Source organism: Cryptomeria japonica, chromosome 10 (assembly GCF_030272615.1).
Source record: "Cryptomeria japonica chromosome 10, Sugi_1.0, whole genome shotgun sequence".
Taxonomy (NCBI): domain Eukaryota; kingdom Viridiplantae; phylum Streptophyta; class Pinopsida; order Cupressales; family Cupressaceae; genus Cryptomeria; species Cryptomeria japonica.
In genome coordinates, this window is record NC_081414.1 from 465,402,259 (window position 1) to 465,428,185 (window position 25,927).

General features: G+C 37.1%; 1 protein-coding gene across 1 annotated transcript in view; it reads left to right on the forward strand.

The window, feature by feature from the left end:
* LOC131063366 (uncharacterized) overlaps window positions 1–25,927 on the forward strand; it is a 44,675-nt gene that overhangs the window by 12,779 nt on the left and 5,969 nt on the right. The window contains exon 7 of the mRNA XM_057997152.1: window positions 8,403–8,573. Coding sequence (XP_057853135.1) covers window positions 8,403–8,573 — 171 coding nt within the window. The remainder of the gene's footprint in view (window positions 1–8,402; window positions 8,574–25,927) is intronic.

Genomic DNA, 25,927 nt, shown 5'->3' on the forward strand with positions numbered 1-25,927 from the left:
CTTTTATCCGTAAGGGAAGAACAATTATTTTCATCCAACTTGTAATTGGGATTTAAAATCCCGAATACAAGTAAAGAGGGAAAATGGGGAAGAACAATGCAATTCTAAAATTGCTTATCAAGGGGGAAAATCTCTCTCACAAAACCGATTTTTGGGGAAGAACCAACATATTTACAAATTAGAAAAATGAAACAAGAAGAAAATAAATCTTACCTTGCTCCAATCTGAAAATGCTTCTTCAACAAGATGATTAATCTTTGTAAGAAGGAAGGAGAACTCTTAAAAAGAAATTAACCGCATTCCAAAACCCTAGCCACGTTTTTTTAAAAAAATGCCCAAAACTGAAAAACGTGGCAGCAAATGCATGAGAAATGGCATGGAAAATGGCCAAGACTCTTTCTAACCTCAACACCTTAGCATACCGAGCCAAAACGATTCATAACATTGCTGATTCGTGGCATTCCAAATGGCAAGAAAAACGTGGATGCTGTTATAAAGCTAAAATCCAGCAATCTTAACCTCCATGTGGCGTGAAAGGTGTTTGAAAATGCATAAAAATAGGGAGGAATCCAAAACGCCTTCTATCTCCCAAAAAATCTCCACAAAAAATTGCCTAAAATCCTAAAAAAAAAACGTTTTTCCTTGCAATTCGGGTTTTTTGGAACCAATAACAAGTTTTAATTTGCATAAACCAATGAAAATCGGGTTTTTTTGGAGGAAATAACAAGTTTAAAATTTCACTTTTTCAACATGTTAGGCAAAATCGGGATTTTTTGACCAAATAGCAAGTTTAAAATGTCAAAAATGCACTTTATAAGCAAAATCGGGTTTTTTGGACCAAATAGCAAGTTTAAAATTGTCACTTTATTTCATTTCTAGGCAAAATCGGGTTTTGGAGAGAGATGTGCAAGTTTTAATTACTTGTAAAGGGAAAATAAAATCCCTACAAGAAGTTTTAATAACTTGCACATATGTAAGAGGGGTTTACAATCCCTTTTACATGTAAAAACCATTAAAGTAGGGGTTTTTAGACCAAACTGCAAGTTTACTTGTAATTTAGCCAAAAAATCCCTATTTTAACTAAAAAAGACCAAAAAACAATAAAAATGATAAAAACAACAAAGGAGAAATTTAAAACAAATTACAAATAACATCTTTTAAATAAAAGTGCACATGTAATAAGCCAAAAATTCCCTTCAAAGACCAAAACAATGAATATCATTAAAACTTGCAGTTTGAAGAAAATTTTCCACCTGCAGTCGGATTTTAAAACCCGAAATTGAAGGAAAGACATAGCAAATGAATCCAGAATTCGTCGAAATTCGAAACGTAGTTCGAGGATGGACTGAGGATTAAGCCAATCCAAGGATTAGTCAAAATTCTGCCTCGGGAAGCGTGCCATAGAGTAAAATCTTCAACTTGTAGTGACTATTTTGAAACCCGAAATTGTACAGAAAGCTAGGAAAAGGAAGACCAAAACTCACCAAAACTTAGGAAATGATGGCAAAGACACCCCCCAATGAATTGACACTATCAAATGTGAGTTTTGTACCTCGTAAAACATGCCTTGGAGACAAAAATGACACTTTTGAGGCAAAAATTTGTAGGGGTTGTCACATTTTTGAGAATCCAAAAATGAGGACAACAATTGGCTCTAACTAGGGAACTTCCTTTGATTGTTGGGGCGATTGAAGGGAGTAAAATCTAGAACTCTAAGTGCCTTAGTATCCATTGGGTTACAGAGTCAAGCAACAAAGACACGAATGACAAGTCGAATGATATGACTGACGCAAAGCAACTAACTAAGACGCTAACTTGTGCAACTGCACTTATTGAATATGGAAACCTACCTATCCTAAACTAGTCACAAAGAAAAATTTTCAAATGAAACCATTCACTGGCTCAACAAAATAGTTGCCTTTCTTCAACAACTTATGGTACCTTGCATGATCATGAGCAGCCACAACCAATTGAAGAACAAAAAATTGTACCAGAACTTGATGCAACACTCCTTGGAAAAGATGAACAAATTCACCTTCCTCTTGAAATGAATCATACAAACTGCTGCTCCAAAGTAGATTTTTGAAACCAGACTGCTATTGCTTAGCTGAAAATGCATGTTTGGCATCTTCCTCAAGTGTATCTACGGGCTCAGGAACAGGTGAAACCTTTGTCCTTTCATTGGCTTCCAACCAAGCAAGATGTCTAATTGGACATCCTCTTGATGGGACAAAAACAAAATTCTTCTTGCTGATTACACCTTTATCAGCTGTTTTTTCAACCATAACCTTATGCTGAAAAGAATGAGTTTCCTCATGTGAGCCAAATGAAAACATGGCTGCATAGCTTGTTTCATCATGCTGTTCACAAACTTCAGATTTGAGAGAATCGTCAACAAGACTTGAACAAGACTCTTCTATAGAACTTTCTTGAGGACTTGAACAAATATCAAAACCTTCATCTTGGAAAATAGATTCTTGATTTTCATCTTTCTCAAGCTGCTCATGATCTTTTAACTTATGGGATATTGGTTTGACATCAAAGCTTGAACAAAACAATTCCATCTCATCCCAAAATGTATCCTCTTCAATATCTTCCTTACTCTTTTGAATAGGAGAGCTGAAATTTGTTTCATGACAACTCTCATCAAAATTTTCAAACTTCAAAATAATATTGTCTTTATGTTCATAAATCATCTTTTCACATACCATGACATGATTGTCCTCCTTTATCAGCACCTTGGAAGAGTGGCCTTCAACCTCTTGTTGGGTATTGTTCATGGTATCCGACATAGTCCATTCTTTTTGTTCATCAGCTTTCTGGAACTGCATAAACCAGATTTGAGAGTCGCCAGCTACATCTATTTCCTCATCTTCTTGGAAGAGACCAGCAAGATCACTTTGTTCAAATTCAGAATCCTCCACTACTGCATTTTTTGGTGGTGCCTCAAGAGCAAGCCCTTCTGGTGATGAAGGAAGCTTATCTTGATTTTCAGCTACATAACTAGGAGCAATATTTGGGTATGGACTCCTTGGAATGTCTTCATAAGGGGAAGAGAATACACCTTGAGCTATTTGCCTTTTGAGGGCAATCAGCTCATTAGCCAACTTCTGCACCATGGGATCTATTCTCTTGGTAGCCCACGATCCCAATGAAGAAATTTCTTTGGACCCATTTGATTCTATCTTTATCTTACCAGCAAGGATAAGATCATCTTCAATATCAATTGCCAGAGCTTGCGCTGCTGCAAGGTCTCTCGGAACTTCCCTTCTCAACAAAAAACATACTTCTGGCACTTGAGCATTGAAGAAGAAGCACTTCAAATTTGCAGCAGTAGGCTGAGCATCGATTGGAATTTTGTTACACAACTTATTGAATTTAGCCACAAAATCCCGCATGGGTTCATGTGACTCTTTTTTTATTTGAGCCAACTGAGCTAACAATGCATGCACATCTTCTGCAGTCTTAAACCTCTCTTCAAACTTGACTTTAAGTGTGGCCCAAGATACAATCGAACCACCAGAAAGGTTATAAAACCAATCAGCTGCAATACCTTGGAGAGTCTCCACAAATAGCCTTACAGATACATCTTCGTGTTCAACACCATGAACACCACATGCAATGTAAAAAGCAACAGTGTGTTCATCAGGGTGTTGCTGTTCATCTCCAAAGAACTTGGGAAAGTTCTTCCTCGAACCATCAGGAAGAGCATGCAAAGGCGAAGTCAAATTCAATGGACCAAACGCATTCCCCCAAGGACCTTGAGCAACCATTTAACATATCCTTGGTGAAAGTTTGAGAAATTACAAAAATAGTAATTACAATGAATAGCATACCGGTATACTTTAAACAAAAGCGTGAGGCTTTTGAATGCGTATTGTATCCTAGCAGAAACCCAAGAAAAGTTATTTCCTTTTTTTAAAATCGGCAAGACACTAGTCTTCAAACGAAAGCTTGAGGCTTCCGAATGCGTCCATGTCCCCAGCAGAGTCGCCAAAAACTGTTGGTGTCTCGGATGGGCCAAACAAATTTATATCAGAGATCTTTAAGACAGAAATAACAAAGTACTTCAAATCTCGTTCGATCAACAGGAAACCAAGAAAAGTTATTTCCTTTTTTTTCTTTTTTTACCAGCAAGACACTAATCTTCAAACGAAAGCGTGAGGCTTCTGAATGCGTCCGTGTCCCCAGCAGAGTCGCCAAAAAACTGTTGGTTGAAAATTTTGTACACTTGGGGGAATATACAAAATTGTGGTTTCAACCAAAGCACATGAGTAAAAACTCTCCTAATTAAGGGAAGGCTCCCCCTATCTAACTAAAACTGAAATAAAAACAGGATGGGACAATAGTCTTCCTTCTTTCTTCAAGAAAGACAATATCCTTTTCTCTTCACAGAAAATGATAGCGATTGAATATGAATAACAGTAACCACTTTCAAGTAAAATGAGAGAAAGGAAATGAAGTTTCCTGAAAGCGCAAAGACTTCCGTCACTTCCTTCGGGACGAGACAGCAATATCAAGCTCAAAGACTTGACTATTAGAAGTCCTATCTACCCTTTGTTATACTAAATTTTACAACGAATAAAAGACAACAACTCAAAGACTAGAATGATTTATTCTTTTAACACAAAGACAAGAACTAATGCAAGCTCAAAGACTTGCTGCTATTTCTCATCAAACAATATTTTTTTCCTCAAGAATAGACGCAAGCTCAAAGACTTGTTGCTCCTTCTAGAGATTTTCCTATTTTAATTAATCTTCTCTACTTGCAGCTCAAAGACTTCAAATCAAATTGGACTAAGCTCCTTTAGAAACACTTTGCATAGAAGAAATAAAAAGATTCAAACTCAAACATGTAGCTCAAAGGCTCAAAACTTGAGTAATCCTTCTTTATTATTCTTCAAAACCTTCAATTCACATACATAAGCTCAAAGACTTCTTGCTGTAAATTTGGCAGAGTTTTTGCTTGCTTTCCAAAAGATAAATATTACAATAGACCCCTCTAGTATTTATAGAAGAGGAGCCTTGAGAAAAAGGTGGGAGGATCCTAACTAACTTGAGAGATTCTCTCAACCACCAAGACATATTCAATAACTAACTAAGACTTCATTAACTAACTAAGACTTATTCCAACTACAATCCTAATCGGACACAACTTGTAGTTGTCTTACATGTAATTACATAAGTGCAAGTAATGTGTAACTTGCTTTTTACAAAAAATACTTTTACATGTAACTTTTCAAAACGGAATTACAAATGCATAACTAAAATTATTCCATGTGTCTAAAGACACGACTCTAACTGCATCATCCTTTGTCTGTGATGATCTTCACGTCGCTTCAGGATGCTAGAAGTTCAAGTATTCTGGATTGGTAAAGACATCTTGAACTGAAACGGGAACTTTCATCCTTATCTTCTTGCTTGGGGTAGTACTGGCTTTTCAAGAGGGAAAGGGCCTTCCTCTTTTCATGTCACGACTATCTTTGTCTTGAAATCATTCTATGCTCGCAACCATGAATTGTTGTTGTATCTCTTTTTTGTATCGTCATCCATTTCTTGAAATTTGCTTTCAAAATAAGGCCCATGCCTTAATCCATTGATTGGTAGATCGTGTGTGCAAACCGGACTGACAAGGGAAGAGATAAATTGATGCGAAAATGGGCTCACAAGTGAATTTCGGGTTTTGGAAGTTGCATTACATGTGTGGGGAAACAAGAGCATTAACTTGCAATTGCGGGGAACAAACATGCAACTTCATATGTGTAATGGGTAAACACAAGTTTGCACTTGTAATTGGACCTTTAGAACTCATTTTCAAGTGTTTTTTTTTAGTGCATTTTGGACCAATTTCGGGTTCTGGATGGCTGACTGCAGGTAGACTTTAAATGGGGAAAAATGAATGAAGGTGTGAAATGAGTGGATGAAATGGTATGTAGGGATGATGGAAATAGGGATCTTGATATGAGTGAAAATGAAAAGATTTTGGGAAGATCATCTTCAATAAAATGGGAAGAACTTTCAACATGTAATCCGGTTCTAAAAACCCCATTTTGAAAGAATGGGTATTTCTTCATCTTTGCAACTTGGAATTTCAACAAAAGATGGTTAAATCTTTTATCTATAAGGGAAGAACAATTATTTTCATCCAACTTGTAATTGGGATTTAAAATCCCGAATACAAGTAAAGAGGGAAAATGGGGAAGAACAATGCAATTCTAAAATTGCTTATCAAGGGGGAAAATCTCTCTCACAAAACCAATTTTTGGGGAAGAACCAACATATTTAGAAATTAGAAAAATGAAACAAGAAGAAAATAAATCTTACCTTGCTCCAATCTAAAAATGCTTCTTCAACAAGATGATTAATCTTTGAAAGAAGGAAGGAGAACTCTTAAAAAGAAATTAACCGCATTCCAAAACCCTAGCCACGTTTTTTAAAAAAAATGCCCAAAACTGAAAAACGTGGCAACAAATGCATGAGAAATGGCATGGAAAATTGTCAAGACTCTTTCTAACCTCAACGCCTCACATACCAAGCCAAAACGATTCATAACATTGCTGATTCGTGGCATTCCAAATGGCAAAAAAAACGTGGTTTTTTGGAAAAACGTGGTTTTTTGGAAAAACGTGGCTGCTGTTATAAAGCTAAAAACCAGCAATCTTAACCTCCATGTGGCGTGAAAGGTGTTTGAAAATGCATAAAAATAGGGAGGAATCCAAAACGCCTTCTATCTCCCAAAAAATCTCCACAAAAAATTGCCTAAAATCCTAAAAAAACAAAACGTTTTTCCTTGCAATTCGGGTTTTTTGGAACCAATAACAAGTTCTAATTTGCATGAACCAATGAAAATCGGGTTTTTTGGAGGAAATAACAAGTTTAAAATTTCACTTTTTGAACATGTTAGGCAAAATCGGGATTTTTTGACCAAATAGCAAGTTTAAAATGTAAAAAATGCACTTTATAAGCAAAATCGGGTTTTTTGGACCAAATAACAAGTTTAAAATTGTCACTTTATTTCATTTCTAGGCAAAATCGGGTTTTGGAGAGAGATGTGCAAGTTTTAATTACTTGTAAAGGGAAAATAAAATCCCTACAACAAGTTTTAATAACTCGCACATATGTAATAGGGGTTTAAAATCCCTTTTACATGTAAAAACCATTAAAGTAGGGGTTTTTAGATCAAACTGCAAGTTTACTTGTAATTTAGCCAAAAAATCCCTATTTTAACTAAAAAAGACCAAAAAACAATAAAAATGATAAAAACAACAAAGGAGAAATTTAAAACAAATTACAAATAACATCTTTTAAGTAAAAGTGCACATGTAATAAGCCAAAAATTCCCCTACAAAGACCAAAACAATGAATATCATTAAAACTTGCAGTTTGAAGAAAATTTTCCACCTGCAGTCGGGATTTTAAAACCCGAAATTGAAGGAAAGACATAGCAAACGAACCCAGAATTCGACGAAATTCGAAACGTAGTTCGAGGATGGACTGAGGATTAAGCCAGTACAAGGATTAGTCAAAATTCTGCCTCGAGAAGCGTGCCATAGAGTAAAACCTTCAACTTGTAGTGATTGTTTTGAAACCCGAAATTGTACAGAAAGCTAGGAAAAGGAAGACCAAAACTCACCAAAACTTAGACAATGATGGCAAAGACACCCCCCAATGAATTGACACTATCAAATGTGAGTTTTGTACCTCGTAAAACATGCCTTGGAGACAAAAATGACACTTTTTAGGCAAAAATTTGTAGGGGTTGTCACATTTTTGAGAATCCAAAAATGAGGACAACAGGTAGTATCTCTTTTGCTACTAAAATTGTAGGACGATAGGTTTGTATTTTAACTTCTTTCTTGCAAGAGTCTTTTGAGTGGTTTGGAGGGTCATGTCAAAAGTTTCCAATTTTAAAGGAGGGAAAAGATTGGAAGGACAATAATCTTGTATCATACAAATAGAGAGCAAATTTGAAACCATGTATAGAGAAATGAAAATCATGGTGGCTAGCTACAAATAATTTTAAAATCGACAAACTCTTATCTTGAGTGAGACTAAAATTAAGCTTCTCTCCTTTTTTCAAACAAAGTTTCCTTAATTCAACAAATGTTATATATAAAACATTATTACTGAAAAAAGTTGGTTGTATAGGATCATTCCACTAGAACGAAACAAAAGGGTTATAACTTGAAGTAGTACAACTCATTAAAGTTCAAAATCTAGCTGACCCTAAAATAGATACCATAATGCAAAAGTCCTTGCACAGAGTAGGAATCAAAGGACCATTGGGCTTAATCCAAAGGTATATTGTACTTTTTAAAATATATTTTTCCTTGTCACTTAACCCTTTTTAAGTGTCTTCTTGAGGATTACCATTGAAATTTACATGTTGCATGCACAAACAGGTAGATGACAAGTACCAATATTCATTGGATAATAAGGATGGAGGAGTTTATGGATGGATTAGCTTTGATCCCATGGTTGGTTTTTGGATTATTTTTCCAAGTCATGAGTTTCGAAATGGAGGGCCTACAAAGCAGAGTTCAACACTACATGCAGGACCCATTTGCCTTGTTGTAAGTGTTTCCAACCTATATTGCCATTGTTGCCATATCTTGGGCATATAATAAATTTTTAGGTTTGTTTCATCCTTCTAATTTTAGTCTTAGTTTTGCATATTTGAAAGTGAAACAAGGTATTTTATTTTTAAAATTTTTATGTTTCTCAATTTAATCATTAGTATTAGCAAATGGAAATGATTTGAGCAATCTATACTCTTTTATCCATTATAGATTAATTTTTTGGTTTACTAAACTCATTTCTTGTGATTATGATAAAAACATATTTAAATTTTGTTATGTTTTCCTTTTCCAAGTTAAATTCAACTTTGGAATTACATTTCTATTAAAAACAAACCTATGACATGAGGTGATAGTTTTGAAATTATGACATTCAGAGCATCTAGAAATATGGAAATAGGGATACATCATCTATGTTTTTTGTCCTAACTTCAATTTTCAGTTACAAGTGTGTAAACAAATATTTGCAGGTGTTGGTTGAAAATTTTGTACACCTAGGGGATGTGCAAAATTGTGGTTTCAGCCACAGTGTGTGAGTATGATACTCTCCTAATTTAGGGAAGGCTCCCCCTATCTACAAACTAAACTAATATAATATGGGTGAGACAACGGTCTTTCTTCTTCTTTCAAGAAAAACTATATTCTTTTCTCTTCACAGAAAAGTAATAGCAATTGGAAATAAATAACAGCAACAACTTATAAAGTAAAATGAGAGAGAGGAAATGAAGTCTCTTGAAAGCACAAAGACTTACGTCACATCCTCCGGGACTGGAAAACAATATCAAGCGCAAAGTCTTGAATATTTGAAATCCTATCTACCCTTTTTTAACAATAATTTTCAAGAACAAGTGCAAGGTACAACAACACAAAGTCTGCAAATATAATGCGCTTCTAAGACTAAAATGAAAATTTTCACAAGCTCAAAGTCTTGTGATACCTTCTCAACTTCAAATTGCAAACTAAAATTAATTTCACCCACAATATCTGCAACACAGTCTGCAATTATTTGGGGTGAAGCTCTTTTCAACAGCCTTCGACAATCTCAAGTAAGCACAAAGATATATCCCAAAATGACACAAGAACACAATGGGAACAAAGCAAGATTTCAACACAAAGTCTGAAATCCTACACTTTTTTATATTACTCAAAAGATGACAACTTACAACTATAAAGCTCAAAGTCTTTATGAGTATAAAATCCTGCAAAATTTTCTTGCTTGTAAAAAGATAAAATATACAATAGACTCTCTCAAGTATATATAGGAGAGGGAGTTTGAGAAAAAGGTGGGAGGATCCTAACTAACTTGAGAAATTCTCTCAACCACCATGACTTATTCCAACTATAGTCCTAATCTAACTCAATTTGTAGTTGTTCTACATGTAATTACATTTTACAAAAGTGCAAGTGAAAAGTACACTTGCAATCACAAAAAATGTCTTTACATGTAACTTGTCAGAAGTAAAATACATAAATCAACAACCAAGTGTCATGGGACACTCTTTATTCCTTCTCATTCGCAGACATGAAAGACTGGAAACCACTGATTGACCTTTGCAATCTTTCTGGATCGGGCCCTGAAGGAATCTGGGCAACTGCAAAAATCTTGATAATCACATCATAATACCTCACCGTTGCTTCCTTATGTTCTTCAAGAACAGTTTGTATCTTGTCATAAAATACTTGACAACTCACAAACTTATGGATTTAATCCATGGTAAATTGTTCTGCTTCTAGTTCTTTGCGGAGTCTTGAAACCATTTCTGCATGTACCTCATCTCCTGCAAGTAACTCTCCATATAAATTTAGAATCTTATAAGACGTTTTATCAAAATTAGAAAGTATATCTTGTTCAACCTCACCACTCATTTCAAGTGTTACCTGAACATCTTTGATGAGTTCTTTGACAACCAATGATTTGTTTGTCAAAAGTTCATTAAATTCTATGTACTGTTTTTTGTTAGATATAATCATATTGTTGCAGAGTACTTCTAACTTAAACTGATCCATTTGATGCTAGATCTTCAAATCTTCTTCAATTGAGCTAAGATTCTGCTCAAAAACTTCCAGAATCTCATTCAATTTGGTTCTTGCTGCTCAAATCATGCAACGCCTTCTTCACTTCTTGGGTACTTTGATCAATCAGCTACTTTCCCCGAAGCTCCTGAAAAGAGGGCCTCGGAGCAAGAAAGGAATGAAATGATGAGCCTAGGAATCGCAACCGGTACGGTTACCGACCCAAATCAGACTTGGACATTGAGGTTTGATGGTTTGAAGTCCAAGCGAGGAGCTAGAGTAGGGGTAGAATTGATAAGTCCTACCGGTGAGACCTATTTGGCCGCCTACCGGCTACAGTTTCACTGTACTAACAACATAGAAGAGTATGAATCTTTGATTCATGGTTTGTTGCTAGCCATTAAGAAGGGAGCTCAGATCCTACATTGCTTTGGGGATTGAGAGGTGGTAGTTTGACAAGTTCGAAAGCAATACACATGCCATGATAAGAGACTCAGCGTCTATCGCAACCGCGTGTGGGATATAATCGAGAGTTTTGATGCTTTCAACATCAAAGCTATCCTCCGATCACAGAATTAGGTTGTTGATTCATTGGCACAAGCCGCAAGTTCGCTAGAACCTCTGTCAATGCAAAGTTTGAAGAAATTCACAGTTGAGTTCACATCAGTCCCATCCATTCCGGACAATGTTACTAATTTTCAGGTGTTTGATGATGATAGGCACATCATTGACTTCATCACAAGCTCCGATGTGTTTGCAACACAGATTATTGATGAAGAAGAACCTCAGGAAGCCGAGATTGATATCGAAGGAGTCTTGAATCTCAAGACAAACACCATTCCCAGGGGTATGGTACAGCTTGAAAGGATCTTCGACTAGGACCAGCTCAAGTCCCGCAAGGAAGGTACTTCTGAAGGAGGCGCCTGCGATAAGATCAACATTGGCACGCAAGAAAATCAAAAGAATGTGCTAATTGGGAAGGTATGTACATCCCAGGAAAGGGATGGAATTCTCAAGAACATGAGAGAATTCCTAGATATCATCGCTTGGGGGTATGAGGATCTTAAGACTTATGATACTTCAGTAATAACTCATACTATACCCCTGAAGCCAGACTCAAAGCCTTTCAAACAGAGACAACGGCTAGTAAATGCCCTCCTTGAGCCTTTGATCTATCAAGAAGTGAAAAAGTTGCTGGCTGCTCGCATTATCTTTCCAGTTCGACATTCTACCTGGGTCGCTAACTTAGTTCCTGTAAGGAAAAAGAGCGGTGAAATCAGATTGTGTGTAGACTTCCGCAACTTGAACAGAGCATCAGAGAAGGTTAATTACCCACTACCTTCCCTTGATGAAGTCCTGCAGATGGTCAATGGATCCCAGATGATGTCTTTTCTAGACGGATATTCCGGGTATAACCAGGTAATGGTTGAGTATGAGGATCGGTTGAAGACTGCATTCACCACCAAGTGGGGAGTGTTTGCTTATAGAAGAATGCCTTTTGGTTTGATCAACGCAGGAGCCACATTTCAGCGTGCCATGGACATCGCCTTTAAGGACCTTGTAGGCCGATGCATCATTATCTATATGGATGACTTGACGGTTTTTTCCAAGCAAAGAGAAAACCATGTGAATGATCTGCGGAAAGTTTTTCAGCGCTGTCGCCAGTTCGGGATATCTCTAAATCCCAAGAAGTGTATGTTTGGCGTGACCAAAGGTAAGCTTCTTGGTCATGTTATTTCAAAAAAGGGGATCTCAATTGATCCTGATAGAATCAAAGCCATACTGCAAATCAATCTCCCCGCAAGCAAAAAGGAACTTAAGTCATACTTCGGGAAGATAAATTTTATTAGAAAATTTATAACCGGATTTGCTGAAATAGTTCGCCCGCTCAACGACATGCTCAAGAAAGATGCTAAGATAGAGTGGACCCCAGTAACCAGAAAGGCGTTTGAGGAGATCAAACAAGCTATTGTCCAGGCACCGGTTTTGGTAAGCCCAGAACCTAAGGCCATTCTACATATATTCTTTCGCTTCCGAACACACATGTGCAACAATTTTAACTCAGCGAAAGGAGGAAGAGGGAGAACACCCAATAGCATTCATGAGCACTCTGCTGAAAGAAGCCGAGTTGAGATACCTGAATATTGAGAAGCAAGCTTATGCATTAGTCAAAGCCATTAGGAAATTCCGACATTATATACTAAGGAGTAAGATATACGCCATAGTGCTGGATGTTGTTGTGAAGACATTGCTGATGCAGAATGAGCTGGGCGAAAGGAGAGGTAAATGGGTGACCATTATCCAAGAGTATGACATTGAAATTCAGCCCATGAAACTAGTACGAGGTCAGGCTTTGACGCAGACCCTCGCATCAGAATGCTCAGGAATTGTACATCAACAATACCTAATTGAACAAGTCTCGCCAGACGAGTGGTATGATGACATAACCTTCTATCTCCTTAATAAAAAATGTCCATCACACCTCAATCCAGTGCAGAAAAGGGCTTTGAGGATGAAGAGCAGTCGTTTCATGCTGCAAGGTGCTGTCTTGTACCGAAGAAACCACGAAGGGATCTAGGTTTACCATCATTGTTTAAGGTGCTGGTAAGTCTGAAACTCCAATTTTCAGAGTTGTCTTCAGATTTTCTTTCTTTTACCAGCCCTATATTTATACCCAATTATGATTGTTTTGACCTTGGGAAGGTTGTTTCATCACGTGTTTGCATTCTAAGTGACTGCAACATTATATTAAGTGACTAATTTTAAGTGTTGCAGGTTGTCTTTAGACTTATTTGCAGCCATTAGAGAGCTTGGAAAGGTGTCTTCAAACATTTTTTGAGTGAAAACCAAACTTTTCACACCTTTCCTAATACATTTCTAGATTCTGTATACTCCTATGACCTAGATATTCAATGAATTTTTTGAGTATACTAATGTCTTCAGACTTAGTTAAGTTTGAAAATGATGATTTTAGAGATTTAAGAGGGTTTTGACCCTATCTTTATTATACTTATGTTCTATTTCTAGAAATCAGAACTTGTCTAATTCTGAAAATAGTTATTTGGATGAATTTTCCAAAGTTATTGACTTCCAGCTTCGTACAGGTGCAATGTCGAAATTCGGAATCGGAATTTGGAAAGAGCAATAGAAGATATTGCAGGAGGGATTCTATCCAGAGTCCAAGATGTCATCTAGATGGAAGGAGATTCCGACACAAATATGCATTTTCTGAACATATTCGGATTCGGAAACCAGATTCCCTCTCCTACTTATGCGAATATCATGAAGAGTGGCATCTATCAGGCCGTTGGATTTCCACAATCTATACAGTGCACCAAGTTGATCCTGGAGTGTGCAAGATGTTACTATCCTCTCTCCCGAATGATTAAGACTCCCAAGGGTGTAACTATTGCCTACCTTGTTGAGGATGCAATTGCTGAGGTGTTTGGAATTCCACGCAATGCGGACATGAAGGACAGAACGAAAGATGAATATGAAGCAAAGTTCAAATCAAAGGCAGATGCATGCAAGACTATAGTTAACAAAGAGTGGATGTCAAGCATAGACCTTATCATTCCAAGGCTCCCAAAATACTCGTGCACAAATTTGAAGGAGGAATATAGCAATTTGGTATTCCTATTGAATCGAGTGATGGGGATGCCACAAGGTGCATTATATGATGGATAGATGTTCTATTTTATCCATGATTGTCTGATAGGAACGATGATAAATTGGTCAAAAATCATTAGCGACAATTTGGATTTCCAATTAAGAAATGTGGAGAGAACCAAGTCATTTCCCATGACTTCTTACCTGGTGTATATACTTGCATGATTTGTTACTTATAAAGGATTGATATGCAGAGGTGAAGTCGGGAATGGACAAGGGCGATACAGGAGTTATGAATGCAATCCACAATTGAATATGTATAGAGTTGAAGATTATAAGAGGGTGAACAATGCATTCACCATGTACATTACAAGGATGTTGCAAGGCGGAATCCACAAGAGGTTGTCCAAGGAGGCAACAGAGTTGATAGAGCAATACGGATCATGGTACATACAGTATCCCACTTTCACATACCTTAGGATTCATGGATTTCAATCCAAGCTTTACAAGTTTCCTAGGTATCCTATAGACAAAATAATCCTGTTGGAGGTGGTGAGACAGCTTTTGGAATATGATTCCATTCAGAAGGATAAACATAGAATGGGGATGACATTTCCTATTTCTATAGTAAAGACATTGGAGGTTTGCCATTCTGCTATTGCACCCAGTACGGTGATTGAGAAACTTGCATTTTACTGCCTTTGAACATACAAGAAAAGAGAAAGGTTTGATCTACATAAGAAGGTCGAAAGGATCAGAGGAGATAGATTCATACACAAGGTGGACATTGAAGATTATTGGGCCTACCTGATGGACGAGCAAGTAGTAAAGAGAAGAATGTGGTCTAGAATTTCTGTGGATTTCATGAAAAAGTGTGAACTCTTTCTCATTCCTGATCAGGTGATGGATGATCAAGATCATACTCATCCGCAATATGAAAATGAAATGAAGGCTATCCTATTGCCTAATTGGTTAGAACAAGAAGTGACAAATTTGAATGAATTGATGAGAAAGTCCTGAGTTTCTCCCAATGATGGGTAAATAGACAGATGAACAGGTTAGTTGATATGTGTGTTATCTTCACGTATGATAAGATGAAGCAGGAGGAATCCTTTTCTGAAGATGATTAGAGGACAATCAACGACATAAGGATTCATGCAGATGAGGAGAGCCAAGCTCCAAAGCAAAGGAAGAATACACCAGGAGAAACCAAGGCTAGAGGGAAGAAGATTGAAGAAGTAAAGAAGAAGAAACAAAAGCCTAGCATTCCTTCGCCTCCCCTCAGTTTCTCATCAATCAAGGAAATTGATATGCTGGAGCAGAATAAAGAATTTGAACAATGTTCCAACATGGTGATTATACCAGATAATACTCAGGATTTGCATGTCATAGCCACATCCGCACCACCTAATGAAGATGATGATCAACCGGGATCCCCCACTGTCCTTTTGGAGGTTAGCTTGGGAAAGACCGTGCATGATTTGACTAAGGACAATGATGATAATAATGATGTTATCTCAGCATTGAAGGAAATTGATCGAGAAATGTGTCTTGATGATGGGATGGAGATGACTTCTATTCCCGATTGGTTAATGAAGAGCATGGAGAAAAGCAAGAAGATGATAGAGGCGCGACCCATTGATGATATTGATGACTACCTAGCTAGGAGCAATCAGGAGAAAGAGCCTAGGAGGGCTGAGATACTTTCACATATAGCTAGAGATGAGACTGAAATGCGGATTGCACAGGTGGCCGTCCCTATTGGTGATGTGACTATTGATGCGGCTACTCCTATGGATTTCCAGATCACTTCGATTGCCCTTGGACGAACTACAAAAGAGCAAGAGTTCCAGGAACTCAATGATATAGTTCAGATGATCAATGCAAGGGTGGATAAGGAGATTGAAGAGAAAGAGAAGTATAAAGAAGAGAATAGCAGACTTAGAGAATACATTGCAGCAATAAGGCGTGAGAATCCTGCCTTTGTTTCCCCTATTACAGTTGATTGTGGACTTCATACTGATAACGAGGTAGCATGTAATGTCCCCTTTTCCGCTCTAGTTTGTTTTGGGGACTGTTGGCCGATTCCAAGACCAATCAAAGGCAAAATTAGGGTTTCTAATTTTCTAGGAGGATGTTTTGGCATTTTTGAAAGCTTGCATGTTGGAGTTTTACGATTTTGATTTTGGATTCCTTCTGGGTTTTCAGAAAGCTTCACAATGATGGTACATGCGTAGCAATCAATGGAGTTTGGTAAACCTACTATTTTTAGTAAGTGGGGGCAATAATAACTCATTTTTCTGGGTTTTTTTTGGTTTTCAGAGAGCTTTGCGATGGTGTGACATGCAAATGAATCTAAAGACTTTTCCGGACTTACTATTTTTATAAAGTTGCAACGACTACTCAGAATGTGGTTAAAATGCATTTGGACACACTATTTTTAGTAAGGTTTTAGCAGGTCTGTTTAGATGGCTATTTCCGACAGGTCAGTTTGAGTAGTTGGTCTTCCAGCATTTTTGGAGCTATTTTGGGAAGTCTGAGCTTATGTTGGGCGAATTCATGGTCGAGGAAAAATATTTTATAAGTGAACTATTAATAAAGAAAGATGGATGCCTTAGGAAGAAAAAGTTAATTTTATGAAATAATTCACTTATTTACTTTGGACACCATAATACACTTTATTGATCTTTTTTATAAAGTATCATTTTCAAGACATAAGGTGGCCGTCCATTTTGGAGATATTTCATTTAAAGATTATAACCTTTAAAGTGTCTAAGCAATAGTTGATTTTGGCACCCCTTTTGGAGGAATATATGATTTAAAATAAAGGCAAATATTATATTGCTTTGGGCATCCAAGTTGGCATTTGACTTCATTTCATTTCATGTCAATTTGGAGGGAGTTGAATTTGATTTTGGAGCTTCAAAGGCTATAAATAAGAGTGTTAGGCTCTTGTTTTTGGGATCCATTGCTATAATAACGAAGTGCTATCAAATCTATTCCAGACTCTTGCTTCGAGGGATGCATACTTCCTAGTACCTTCAGTTTCGAGCTTGAAAGATAGCCCCTAGCTGAATATTGTGATTGTTTCTCATTCAGAGGAGCAGATTGAGCTTAGTGAAGATGAAGATATTTGTTGTTTTCTGATTTTGAGTGTTGTTTTCAGTTTTGGAGTTGCTGTTTTGTGTGGTGCCGAACATGAAATTCTTTCACAAGTCTTTGAGAGTTCAGTCGCTGTTTATGGGTATTCTTCCTTTGTTTTCCTCTTGGTTAGGTGATCCATTTTGCTAAGTTTCGTGGATTTTGGTGTTGATTTGGATTTTCTAGACAAAATTGCCCTTCTTGCTTGGTTGTACCATGCTGGAGGCTGCCTTGGGAAGCGTGTAGTGATATTGGTTCAGATTTGTAGTGAGTTGTTGGCTTTGGCTTGGGCACCTTCTCTTTAGAGATCATTCACACTTGATTGCAAGTCATTCAGAGGTGTGCGGGTAAAGTTATGAGCATTTAGGTGATTTCTCTCATTGCTGGTCTGTTATTTTAGTTAGCTGTTCTTTATATCAGACCTGAATTATTTACCAGTTTGGTTACTTTCCATATGTTGGATAGCTCATATTTGTTAGAGGATCCATTCCTAACATTTTGGTGTGATTAGATATCAATTTTCTATTGTAATCTGCAAGCTAATGCTCTCATTGTAACGCTGAAATCAATAGTACTGATCAACCTTTGTTTCACTGCATTTTACATTTTGTATTCCCATTGAAAAAGTGGAAGAGGATGGCCTAGCTGCCTATCTTTTAATTTCAGTTGGTTTCATAGTCCTCCAGTTGAATAAGTGGTTGAGTGATCTTATTTTCAGTATTGTAATAATTGTCCTCCTGTTCAAAAGTGTTTGAGTGATCTTATTTTCAGTATTGTAATAATTGTCCTCTCGCTGAAAAGTGGTAGAGTGATTTATATTAAGTTGTTCTTGTCCGCTGGACAAGTGGAAGGGGCTGGCTTGCTGGCCAACATTGTACTTAAGTTTGTTTTGGAGCTAATGATCCCGTATTCACCGTATGCTCTCACCTCACCCACACTAGGCTCTTGGTGATCAGAAAGTGGAAGGGTTACCTTTCAGCAATATTATATTTCTCTTTCCTAATCTTAACGGTTGCATTGTGGTGTTTAGAATTGAAAAAAAGTAAGGGGGTCATTTCACAGCTAGGGCTACACTCTCGGAATTGGGAAAATGGATTGAAGATGTGAAGAGACAGGCAGATGATTTCCTCACTCAGTTTGTCCAGGCATTTGATAGGACAACAACGCTTATATTACGCATAGTTGAACTACTCGCGACTCGGCTCGACTCGCCAAGCCCCTGAGAAAAAAACTCGGCGAAAACTCGGGAAAAACTCGGAAAAACTCGGCGAAAAACTCGGCAACGTAAAAACACGCTTAATTTTAATAAAAAATGCATTTTTTTTGCAAAATTTAATGAGAAGATGCATCCAATGAGTCAATAAATGATAACACAAAAGAAACAAGCTGATTCTAGATATATTTGATTGCAAAGTGTCTACAAAATCGCATCCTCATGAGAAATGCTGATGGCTGGAAGCAAAATAGTAAATAGTTTTTGTAAAACCAAAAGTAAATACAACTTCCTCTCCCCAGCTCTAGCTAAAACTACTTTCAAACTTTCATCATATTTGAAATTTCATCATTCATACTCATAGTTTCAAACTTTCAACTCAAAGTTGGGGTCAAGGGGCATCGCCGAAGGATCTTGAAATTTGACTGAAATTTGACTAAGTCTGGAAAATTGAAGAATCCTCCAAAAACTAGATTTTGCATTATAACTCCTGGAGGTCCGAAACCACTCTCAAACATCCTGACAGTATATATGGAATATAACTTAAAGTATAAGTGACTTTCTTCTTTCTTATACTTAAATGTTATATTCCATATATGAATCCTGACGGACAGACCAAAAAACTCGGCGATTACTTGAGGGCATAGTGGCATCTCAGGGTGGCCCTTCCAAGTGAGTTTCCCCCTTCTCAGCCCAAAACCATATAGAAAACAAAAAATGCATGTATTTTTGGCCGTTTTTTGTTGTTATGCTAACCCAGGCGAGTTTTTCTTTAAAACTCGCCGAGTTTTTGACAAAAACTCGCCAAAAACTCGGCGAGTTTTCCTGGCGAGTAGAAGTCATTACTACTCGCTAGGTCCAAAAACTCGGCGAGTTTTTGTCACTCGCCGAGTTTTCGGCGAGTGTGCCATCTATGATATTACGGATACAGTGTTTGGAGGGAATTAGGGACGAATTCCAGCCTATTCAGGAGAAGACTATTCCCCGCCTCAGAGTTTTGAAGAAGATTCCTATGTCCACATTGATCAGGGAAGGAGCTGTACATAATGGAGAACGATTTCCATGGTTGGTATTGTTCATTGGCCATGAAGAAATCCACTTACAAGCACACGTGCAAGGATTGTGTAGAGATGGAAGGATCGATTCAAGAGATACAGTTGAGGATTTTTACATCAATTGAAGAGTTATTGGGAGTAGATGTCAGTGATGCCAGTGGTTTACACTTAGCAGAGTTGAGAGATAAAATGAAGTTCACGTACTTCAATCAGTTGGATTCTTTGAAGAAGAATCAGATGGATGATTTGGTTTCCTTGCTGATTCATGTCCACAATTCACAAAAGCTTATGCCAGATTGGGAGAATACTTTAGATGCTTGTTCCGATGTGTTGGATGCGATTGATGTGCAACAAGATGTTTTGCCTAGCATTTCCATGGAGGAGTTAGATTCTGTATTGGCTAGATTCTTGGAATATGCTATGAGTGAAAGAGATGTAGACCGAAATATTCTAGAAGATTCCCTACTTGATGATTAGGCATTATTTCATTGGGCCATATGTTGGTGGCTCCATTTTTGATGTAAACCCTAATTACAACAACTTTAGGGCATTGTTGGCATGATCTTGGCCCTTGATTTTGATTAAATCTTGGCCATTTGTTTCATTTGAGACTCTATATTAACCCGATTGCCTCTCATTTGTAAGAGAGTTTTTTGAGAGTTGTCAGTATATGCTACATATTTGAATACAAATCATTGTTTGACTTGATGGTGATTTTTGTTTAAGTGTTGTGTTCATTTGAGGTTCTCATCGCCTCCAAGTTAAATTAGAAATTTAGATTAGAATTTGCTTTCAGTTATTTGTTAGATCGAATGAGAGACTTTGTTGAATACATTTGTGTGGAATCCATATTAGTCCAGACTCCATACCACTAGCCTCTTGCTGATTGTAAGTGTGCCTTGCATGGTCAACTGGAATTTCTATATGAGTTTAACTTCAATTGTTATACGTCCATTGTTTACCCATTAACTTGAATGGTGATCAATGTTTGATGGTAATGATTTGAACATCTTTGAGATATACCTTAGATGATTGCACTAAGCTTGTGTCAAATTGTTTGACTTGATGGTGAGACCTTGCCTAGTAGGATTCCTGTGAATCATTCACACTTTTCTTGCATTCTAGGCTTTAGAATAGAATTCTTAAACCCTATTCCCTTTTGCCCTTTTTTTTAGAAATCTTTGTTAGATTAGACGAAGAGCTGAATTGCAAAATCTTAAGTTAGGTATAACTATTCCAATTCCAAATCCGTGAAAGATTCCCATATTGAAAAATTACGTAAGTGTTAGGGTTTCAATCAGATCCGAAGCAAATATGAACTAACAATTATATACAGATTTAAATACAAAAGATAAAGAAATAAAACAGGACACAGATAACACAGAGATTTAACGTGGTTCACCCAGAATGGGTTACGTCCACCATACACAGCCATCCAATCTTTCTTATTATCCAGCAAAAATAGTACATCAACCTTACAATGCCTTAAGCATCCCAACCGCTTATAACATGCGTTTTTAGGGCAAAAACAAAGTCGGCCTTTTTAGGGTTTTATTACAATGTCGGTTTTCATGAACAAAAAAAATACCCAAATTTTTTTTTCTCGGACCTCGGCAAGGATACGTGTTGAGTGTATAGTACTTTGTTGATCAGTCGCCACATTTCAACAATCTCCCACTTGGAGACTGATCAGGCTCCACATCGAACAATCTCCCACTTGGAGGCTGATACTACACAACACCATCGTACATGCACCATCCACTGGATAAAACACTAGGACTCGACTGGTATAAATTCCACAATTATCAATCAAGAAGACCAATAGAAACTGATGAAGAAATCATCTTCTCTTGTGGAACTGCCTTCGTGAACATAACGGCAGAATTCTCACTTGTGTGAATCTTCTCAAGCCGTAACTGACCCTCCTCCAAAACAGTCCGGATGAAGTGGTACCTGAGCTGAATGTGCTTTGTCCTTGAATGAAAAGCAGAGTTCTTCGCAAGATGAATGGCACTCTGGCTATTAGTATACAATGGGCGATCCTCCTGTGTCTGACCCAATTCCTCCAGAAAACATTGTAACCAAATCATCTCCTTGCTGGCTTCTGTAGCAGCAACATACTCAGCTTCAGTGGTTGAAAGTGCAACAACCTTTTGTAGCCTAGAAATCCAACTGACTGCAGTTCCCCCTATAGTAAAAACATACCCTGTAGTACTCCTCCGTGAATCAATATCACCTGCCAGATCAGAGTCAACAAATCCACTAAGAGCAACATTAGATCCTTTGAAACATAATGCCTTCGTAGTGGTTCCTTTCAAATACTGAAGGATCCATTTCACAGCATTCCAATGTTCCATACCTGGATTACTCATAAACCTGCTCACAACTCCCACTGCATGTGCAATATCTGGCCTTGTGCATACCATTGCATACATCAGACTGCCAACAGCTGATGAATATGGGATGTTAGACATTTTATTAACCTCTTCCTGTGCCTTTGGGCACATCTCCTTACTCAATTTGAAATGACTAGCCAAAGGTGTACTAACTGCTTTTGCATCCTGCATGTTAAATCTTTTCAACACCTTCTTCATATACTCACTTTGGGACAAACTCAAGGTTCTATTTTTCTTGTCCCGTGTAATCCTCATACCGAGAATTCGCTTAGCTGCACCCAAATCCTTCATAGCAAATGACCTGGCTAATTTCTGTTTAAGGTCATTTATATGTTGCATGTTAGACCCAACAACAATCATGTCATCAACATAAAGCAACAAGATAATATAACTGCCATTATCCAATCTGTTAAAATATACACAATGATCAGAATGACATCTATGATAACCGTGTTTAGCCATGAAACTATCAAATTTTAAATACCATTGTCGGGGTGCTTGCTTTAGGCCATACAAACTTTTCTTCAACCTGCACACCAAGTTCTCCTTACCTTTGACCTCATATCCTTGTGGTTGCAACATGTAAATTTCCTCCTCCAAATCTCCATGGAAAAAAGCTGTTTTGACATCTAATTGTTCAAGATGTAAATCATCTGCAGCCACAAGACTAAGTACAGTTCTAATTGAAGTCATTTTTACAACTGGAGAAAATATTTCATCATAATCTATACCCTTTTTCTGTGCAAAACCTTTTACCACAAGTCTAGCCTTATATCTTTTCTGACCTCCTTCCTCCTCCTTCAGCCTATAAACCCATTTGTTAGGCACAACTCTTTTTTCTGCAGTAAAGGGACTAAGTCCCAAGTCTTATTTTTCATCAAAGAGTCCATCTCCTCTTTCATGCCTAGCTCCCATTGTTGTTTGGCATCCACCTGCATTGTTTCTTCATATTCTTTGGGTTCACCAGAATCAGTTAATAAAATAGAATACAAAGAAGGAGAAAATCTTTCAGGGGGTCTACTTGACCTCGTAGAACGTCTAACACTTGCAGGAGTTTGTGGGACAATCTATTGTTGCTGAGCATCAGGTATCTGTGGCATTTCATTTTCAGGAATCTCATCTAACATCGCATATTCTTGTTTGTCTTGTTCATGCTTCTTTTCCTGCATCTGTTCTTTATACATAACCTTCTCATTAAATATAACATCTCTACTTCTAATTATTTTCTTATTTTCAAAATCCCATAACCGATAGCCATATTCATCTATCCCATATCCAATGAAGGTACATTTCTGAGATTTAGCATCAAGTTTGGTTCTGTTTTCTTTATCAATATGGACAAAAGCTTTACAACCAAAGGTTTTTAGAAAAGAATAATTTACCTTTTTACCAGTCCATGCCTCCTCTGGAATACCACCATCCAAAGGGGTTGAAGGTCCTCTATTTATCAAATAGACAACAGTATGTACAACATCTGCCCAAAAATGTAAGGGCAATCCAACATGCAATCTCATGATCCTCGCGCGTTCTATGATAGTCCTATTCATTCTCTTTGACACACCATTTTCCTGTGGAGTTCCTGGAACTGTCTTCTGCTTTCTAATCCCATTTAAGGAGCAGTAATCTTCAAATTCTTTGCTGCAATACTCACCTCCATTATCCAATCTGAGACACTTCAACTTTTTTCCTGTCTCATTCTCAACCAAAGTTTTCCATTTCTTAAAAGTTTCAAAAACATCTGATTTTTGTTTTAGGAAATATACCCATGTTTTTCTGGTTGAGTCATCAATAAAAATAACATAATAACAAGAGCCACCAAGAGATGATAACTGAGCCGGTCCCCATACATCTGAATGCACAAGCTCTAACTTCTCACTCTTCTTCTCTTTCCCAACCTTGATAAATCTGACTTTTTTCTGTTTACCATAAACACAGTTTTCACAGAACTCTAAATCAATCTTCTTTAGTCCTGGCAATAGATTTTTGGAGTGAAGGATTTTCATCGCTTTCTCACTCATGTGCCCAAGCCTATGGTGCCACATTATCGAATCTGTTCTTGCAACATCTATTGTTGCTGTCCTTACAGTAACTTTATCTGTAGCTGCTAAGGTAGAGTAAGTGGTGCCAGTACACATTGTTGTCCTCATTTTTGTTTCCAAAAATGAAGGACCACTACAGTGAAATTTTTATGAAAAAATTGAAATTTTTATGAAAAAATTGAAAGTTTTACTCTATGGCACGCTTCCCGAGGCATAATTTCGACTAATCCTTGGATTGGCTTGATCCTCAGTCCATTCTCGAACTACGTTTCGAATTTCGTCCAATTCTGGGTTCGTTTGCTATGCCTTTCCTTCAATTTCGGGTTTTAAAACCCAGACTGTAGGTGGAGAATTTTCTTCAAACTGCAAGTTTTAATGATATTCATTGTTATGGTCTTTGTAGGGGAATTTTTGATCAATTACATGTGCACTTTTGTTCTAAATATGTCACTTGTAATTTATTTTAAGTTTCCCCTTTAATGTTTTTATCTTTTTATTGTTTTTTGGTCATTTTTAGTTAAAATAGGGGTTTTTTAGCTCAACTGCAAGTAAACTTGCAGTTTGTTCAAAAAACCCCTACTTTAATGGTTTTCACATGTAATAGGGATTTTAAATCCCCATTACATGTGTGCAAGTGTTTAATACTTGTTGTAGGGATTTTATTTCCCCCTTACAAGTATTTTTAAACTTGCAGTTTGTCTTTTAAAACCCGATTTTAATATAAAAGTTCATTTTTGACAATTTTAAACTTGTCATTTGTCCAAAAAAAATCCGATTTTGGCTTAATGAGTGAAAAAGTGAGAAATTAAACTTGTCATTTGTCTTTTAAAACCCGATTTTAAGCATGAAAGAGGGAAAAGTGCAAATCGAACTTGTTATTTTGTATTCAAAACCCGATTTGCTCCCTTTTGAAGAAAACGAACTTGCCATTTGTTTTTCAAAACCCGAAATGCAAGAGGGAAGCGATTTTAGACTTTTTCAAAGCGAAATTTGTGGAGGAATCGTTGGATGAAGGAGGCATTTTGGGTTTGCATCCTATCTTCTTGCATTCTTGGCCATTTTCCATGCCATTTCTCATGCATTTGCTGCCACGTTTTTCAGTTTTTGCCATTTTTTCAAAAACGTGGCTAGGGTTTTGGAATACGGTTAATTTCTTTTTAAGAGATATTCTTCTTTATTTCAAAGATTGATTATCTTTTGGAGAGGCATTTTCACATTGGAGCAAGGTAAGATTTATTTTCTTCTTGTTTCTTTTTTCTTGTTTTCTTGTTTTTTTTTCTTTCTAGTTGTAAATTTGTAAATGGTTGGTTCTTCCCCAAAAATCAGATTTTGTGAGAGAGATTTTTCCTTTTGTAAAGCAATTTTAGAATTGCATTGTTCTTCCCCATTTTCCCTCTTTACTTGTATTCGGGATTTTAAATTCCGATTACAAGTTGGATGAAAATCATTGTTCTTCCCTTATGGATAAAAGATTTAACCATCTTTTTTTTTGAAATCCGGGTTGCAAGTTGAAAGTTCTTCCCATTTTTGCATTGGCAAAGTTCCAAGTGATCTTCTTGAAATTCATTTTTACCTATCCGCTTCCAATTCCCTCATCCGTACATACCAATTCATCCACTCATTTCACACCTTCATTCATTTTCCCCATTTAAAGTCTACTTGCAGTCAGCCATCTAGAACCCGAAATTGGTCCAAAATGCACTCAAAAAAACACTTGAAAATGAGTTTTAAAGGTCCAATTACAAGTGCAAACTTGTAGTTACCCATTACACATATGAAGTTGCATGTTTGTTCCCACATTTGCAAGTTAATGCTCTTGTTTTCCCCACACATGTAATGCAACTTCCAAAACCCGAAATTCACTGGTGAGCCCGTTTTTGCATCA